General features: G+C 59.1%; 1 protein-coding gene across 1 annotated transcript in view; it reads left to right on the top strand.

Annotated features, from left to right (window-relative positions):
* Window positions 1–4753: 4753 nt before the first annotated feature.
* LOC113204469 (serum response factor homolog) overlaps window positions 4754–6263 on the top strand; it is a gene marked incomplete in the record, with an annotated part of 98338 nt that continues 96828 nt past the window's right edge. The window contains 1 exon segment of the mRNA XM_052268418.1: window positions 4754–5381. Within this exon segment, the coding sequence (XP_052124378.1) occupies window positions 4956–5381 (426 nt within the window).

The raw sequence follows: 6263 nt of genomic DNA, 5'->3' as shown, positions 1-6263 counted from the left end.
TTTTCGCTTTTCGCTGTTTTCGACCTATCCGATCTATTGTTCATGGAAAAATCAGTAATTTTAAAATGAAGCGCGTAATGTTCAATTATTATATCAAGTAAGTATGTTTTAATCATCTTTTAATTAAAATTGGTCATTGGTCAAATTTAACAAAACAGTACATACAAATTAAGTAATAAAACGCATTTTAATAAAGCTCTCTCTGGTGAGACGCTATTTCCCCTCCAACGTAAACACGACAGTCAACGCTCGGGCTCGGCAGCTGCCGGCAGCTCTAGCGGACGATCAGCTGTCGGTCGGCGCGGTTTTTCCAGAAAACAAGGTCCACGTGGACAAGGCCCTCTACCCCCCCCCCTCCCCCCTGTGGACAATCGTGGACAATTCTAGACCCCCCTCCCCCCCCAAAAGGTGTCCACGTGGTATATGTACGGTCCCTTACATTTTTTTACAATTTATTCTGTACTTTTTTTCACTTACCTGGTACATTTTGTTTAGATTGTTGCAGCTCAAAGCTGAAGCGACGGCGGTGTGCAGTCAGGATGGTGCACGGTCACGCCATTTTCCCACCCCCTGAAGTCCACATGAACGTGTCAAAGGTACGTGACATCGTTTTTCTACAAGTTTCATCCCCTTGCTCTTCCGTTTTGTGAATGGACTGTTCGCGACTCGGGGTAGCGACCGGGCCTCAAGCGGGAGCAGCGGCCGAGGCACTGCAGACATCAGCGGCCTGGAGGGCGTTGGCTTCTCCGGCCGTTCGAGCCTGCCCGCTCGCTTCCACCGCGACCCGCACGACCCGCCGCGACCCACGTGACCTCTCTCGACCCCCAGCGAGCCTCCCCCCCCTCCCCCCAACCACCTCGCGTCGGCAGCGCAGGGCGAGACTTTTGCCCCCGCTGCTGCGGCGTCAAAAATTATAATCAAAACACGGGCGGTTGGTTTCCTCAGTTGTCAGTTCGGACTCAATGACTCACTGTGAACTCTGGGGCCAGATTCAATGTCAAAATAATTTCAGCATCTCTTCTCTTTAAGAAATTTGATTGTAGTCTTTGAATGCTTCACACCTGAGGTTGAACGTAATTGCAATTTTATCGAGCCATAAGCCTGCCCAGAGCCCCTACTAGCAAACCACCCTATCATCTAGCACAAAAAAAAAAAATGAAAAAAATGAAATAAAAATAAACGAAACTCTTCCTTATATCCATTTATAAATCGCTCTAATGCTATTCCTTCGCACTTTTGCCGTGCCGGACACAAAAGAAACGGCCTGGACCGAGTCGACCTGACTGCCGTCCAACCCTGAGTGAAGCTGAAGCGTGCGCGAGGCGGCGGCGGTGCGAGTGCGGCGGGAGGAGCGGGTCCAGCGGGCGCGCACAGTGACAGAGACGAAATGTGAACACATGGCGTGAGCTGGAGGCTGCGGCCCGCCCGAGTCTCCCTGTCTCTCTCGCTCGCTCTCTCTCCCCTCTCTCTCCCTCTCTCTCACACACACATGATGATGGCCACCACCTCGTTACGCATGCTCGCCATTGCGCTGGAAGAGGTACAACAACAACAACAAAAAACAGCGAGCTGCGAGAGGAGCGGCGAAACAGAAATTTTTGTTTTGCGGTTGCGCGCGAGCGTGCCTAAAGGCGTGCCGGCCCGTGCTGCCGGCGACGTGACGGCACGTGACGGCGGGACACGTGTACGCACGGGGGGTGTGGTGTGGGGGAGCATGTCGCGGCCAACAGAACAACTGTCTCTCCCAAAACCCTCCTGGACCTCCCGGTGGTGGAGCTCAGCTTCCAGCTCCAGGCTGCGCGGGCTCCATTCCATACCTAGCCACCACTCGAGAGAGGTTCCAGGGTCGAACAAGTGCAACCCTTGTAGTCGGGGAATTCCCAGGATATCGCCTTGAATTCGTTGTTTGCATTCAACAGAAATAGCACGAAATCCCTCGAAATAACTAGAAATCGCCATGAAATTGACACCTGAAAGTTTCTGATTTGAAATAATTTGAAGTCATTGTCAAAATCACTTGAAATACGTTATTGAAATCAATTGAATTTCTTTAGTCGACTTCACTTGAAATCTGTGGAATTCACTTGCAAGCATGGTAAATCGTACTGAAATCGCAGAGGAAAAATTGCTGAAATCACTGGAAATGCCAATGAAATTACAGGAAATCCATAGCAGAAATCCATGAAATCATGTGAAATACGGATATCGGCCAGGCATGAGTACAAGATTTCGTACTCAGTTGTGGGCCCCTCGATGTAGTGTCACGGGGGCAAATAACGAAAAGCCGATGAGGCGCAGTGCTCAAGTTAAAAGCTACCGCAACACGACGATACCACCCCCACCCGCATTCGGGCCGAGTTTCATCAGGATTCGACCGGCGGTGCTGCGCGGTGCTGGGCAGCCGAGAGACGTGTGATGGAAGGTTTGTCCGCCGCGTCGGCCGCTCCTGCACACACAATGCAGCGGCCGAATCAAAACAAGAGGACTCGGCTGCTGCCGGGACTGCTGCGAGGGCCCGGAGAGGCCCGGCTCTGGAGCGGCAGCAGAAGCTTCAGTCAAAGTGCGTGCAATGTTTGTGTTCGGACAAAAGATATCGACTACAGCCGCGTCCGCGGTCGCGGTGCGAGGGAAATGTGTTTTCTGTTTACATACTTTAAATCCTTTCATTTCTCCAGAGAGGGGGAGGGGCGTTAAAAAGTCCGCCCCGCCCAGTGGGTCACGCTGGCTCCGCCCGGCTCCGCCCCGCGCGCGGAGGCCGCGGAGGCCGCGGTGACGGGGCCCCGCCTCCCGGCCGCGAGCCGGCCGGCGTCTGACGTGCTGGCGGCCTCCAGACGGTGGCGCCGCGGCGGTGGCCGGCGACGGAGCGAACTAGCCTACCACCAGTCGACGCGCGGGGGCGCGTGGGGGAGCGGGCGCGACACCAGAGCGGGACAGCTGGGTGCAGCTGTGGGTGCAACTTCAGGGTTTCAGGCCGATACAGACGAAACGCTGGTCGCAGCGAGATGTCAGTCATGTGGCATTCTGCTAATCCCGAAGAGATGCCAAGCAAAGATTTTTATTTTCGTTTATACAAGGTGTTCGCTGTGCCCCGCGTCTACTAAAGACCGCATTCGGGTGCGGACGGGTGGCATATTCGCTCATGGCCATTTGGCACCATGGCTGCAGACGATAGGCAAACCCGCCCGCAACGGGTGTGTGCTTGCTAGTATAATACGCGTTTGCCGGGACGGGCAACAGCAACCACCCTCTAGACGATTATTTGTTTTTCCACGTTGCCGGCTGCCCTTCCTGTGTCCCGTTCGAACAGCGGCGGCATGAATAGGCTAATCGAGGTGAACAAAATACGAGAGGGACAAACCTGATAAGTCACGGTAAGGCTATAGATGAGGTACGGGGAGCTGTGAAATGATTGTTTTGGGGGTTCGTTCGTAATTCGTTTTCAGCTGGCGAGCAATACATCTGCTTCTTGCAGTCTTCGATGTAGCTTTACACCCTAACACTGGCGCTGGCGTCAAGAGCGATTTTGGTGGCGCAAGCTGGGACCTGTTATCTTATCTCTTGCTATCGATCCTATCGATACCATCGTCGTTGCGCAAAATAGCAGCCTTCCGTGGGGCGGGAAATTCTGAATGGGCCGCACTCTTTACGCCTCGAGCCATCTAGTGTAGCGTGGCCTCTGCTCGTCGCCCGTCGACGCCCTGCTAGTGTTGGTGGTGGCAGCCACGCCGGCGCCCGGTCGCCTGCGGCTGCCTTGGCTGGGAGGTGAGAGATATGGCGTCCTGGCGGTCCCGGGCCCCGCGGGTCCCATCGCCGCGCCAGGACGTCTTGTTTTAGACCCCTTCCCCCCGCCCCCAACCCTTGCCGTCAGGCCGCGGGGAGAGGCACGCCAGGGGCCGCCCAGGGCGGGGGCGGCTAGCAGGAAGGAGGTCCCGGACACAGAGGGAGGGACGGCGCGCCGGGCACCGCCGGGGTCACCGCGCCGGGCTGGTCAGCGAGGCCCGTCAGTGACCCGGGCGGGGCCCGCCCTGAGCCCGCCTGACACGCGCGCCGACGTCAACGTCAGTCAAATCGGCGCGGCAGCTGAGGGTGAATCCTCGGCCCCGCGCGACCCGGCGCCGCTCGCCATATTCGGAGGACTTTACCAAATTTGGCAGAGCCGACTTCTAAATATGGGAGAGTGGAGGGGGGAGGGAGGGAGAGCCCGCGAGCGGCCCGCGGGGCGAAGGGGGTGTATCCCTCCGCGCGCGGGCTCTCTGTCGCACGGGCCGCGCGGCGCCCGGCAGTCGGACAAGGACGCAGAGGTGAGGGAGGGGAGGCGAGGAGGGGGAAGCCCTTCCGGAGGGACACCTCCACGTCAGCTCGCGCCCCTCAATATTCGGTTGACACCCGGGCCCTCGGTGCCCGCGCGACCATCGCCCTATAGCGAGTAAGAACGGCCGTGCGCGGGCCGCAGGCCGCGGCCGCGGGACTACTTTGCAGCTAGTCCGGACCGCGTGCGGGGCGCGCGAGCTCCGTCCCGCTCGCGCCGCGGGGGAGTCCCACGTCGCGGCGCTGCGGCCGAACAGTTTCGGGAACAGCCCAGCGCCGCCGGTCAGGTTACGGGCGGAGGAAGGAGAGGGGGGTGAAGGGGGTGAGCCGCTGCCGCCGCCGCGACCACCGCCGCCACCGCCGGCGAAGCTGCGGTGGTGGAGGCTGCCGGGCCGGGCGGTGCGGCGGTGGGGGGCGCGGGGCGCGGGGTGCGGGGCAGCGCGGCGGCAGTGCCTCTCCTCTCTCCGCCGGTGGAGTCGAGCCGAGCCGAGCCGAGCCAGCTGGTGTCGCGGAGCTCAGCGCGTTGCGTGTGCGGAGCCGAGCGCGCGCCGTCGTCGCGGTGGTGCTCAAGAAGTGCGTGTTTGTGAAGTGTGTTGCTACCCCCGTGCGCCGGGCGGCTATGACACGGGGGTGACCCAAGCGCGAGCATGGATACCTCAGCCGGCCGGGACGGCCGCTTCAACCTGGGGTACAACATGTCCCTCCTGGGCGGAGACACATCCCCGGACATGTACGGTGGCGGCCGGTCGTCGTCGGCCTCCCTGGGCGGCATGGGCGGCGGGCTGACGGGCACGTGCGGGCCCGCCGGCGGCGGCCCTCCGCGCGGACTCAAGCGCACCTCCTCGGACGTGTGCTTCCTGGACGGGGGCGTGTCGGGCCGCGGCGGCGGCGGCCTCGACTGCGGCGCGGACCTTATGGACGACGGCGGCTACTCGCCCGCGCCCCAGAAGAGCGGCCCGCCCCCCAACGGCAAGAAGACCAAAGGCCGCGTCAAGATCAAAATGGAGTACATCGACAACAAGCTGAGGAGGTACACCACCTTCTCGAAGCGGAAGACAGGCATAATGAAAAAGGTAAAGAGTGCCTCCAGCTGCGCTGTGCCGGAGGGCGACGTGTGTGGTGCTCCTATTTCGGACGGGCCATGAGCGGGCGCGGCCGCCTACCCCGCCCCAGGTCGACGCGGTGCTCGCGGGCCGTTCTATTCCCGTCGCGGTGCAGTGCTCTAGTGCCTTGCGCGGCGGCCTGGGGCTGGCCGCCCTACCCGCGCGGCCCCCGCGCCGGCGGGCTGACGGGCTGTCAGTGACTGTCAGTGACTGTCACGCCGTTGCACTCCTTGTCCTCCTCTGGGCGGACGTAACGAGCTGCACGAGGACTCCGGTGCCACCAGAGGCGAGTGTCTCGTTAGGTGATGGCCCCGTCCAGTGTCGACTCTCCAAGTGATTTTCACACACTTTTAACTAGTCGCGGTAATCCGGCGCCCTAGTGCAGGTCCGTGAGGCCCCCAGGAGCTGGTGCGTTGCCGCGGGGTGGCTGTCGAGGTGCGCGCCGGCCGCGGTCAACGTTTGTTTACATCCCTGTGCATCCCGGCGGCCCCGGCTGCCTGTCGCCCAGCCTTCGAGAGAGGTTATGTTCCCCATGGTCCGCGACTCTCCATTGAATCATTACGATGTTCTACGCCGTTTCAGACATATGTTATGCCTTTTTTATGTTCGAATTAATTTTTTCAGCCTAGGGAGGGTATATTGCGCTCTTGGGGTGGTTCTGACGTTTATTTATTTTCATGAAAAGAAGTGATCACTTTAGGTTGGCTTGGCCTTTGTTTTGGAAAAATGTTTCTGGAGTAAATATTTCTGATTGTTATATGGGTCCTATTTTTCCTGAGCATTTTCTGAAGTTAGATTTTTAAGTTATCATTGAATATTTTGTTTAGGTACTGATCCTACTACCATCAGTTC

The sequence above is a fragment of the Frankliniella occidentalis genome, unplaced genomic scaffold (genome assembly GCF_000697945.3).
Source record: "Frankliniella occidentalis isolate FOCC.00 unplaced genomic scaffold, Focc_3.1 Scaffold69, whole genome shotgun sequence".
NCBI lineage: Eukaryota > Metazoa > Arthropoda > Insecta > Thysanoptera > Thripidae > Frankliniella > Frankliniella occidentalis.
The sequence above is the reverse complement of the archived record's forward strand: the minus strand, read 5'-3'. Positions and strand labels throughout refer to the sequence as shown.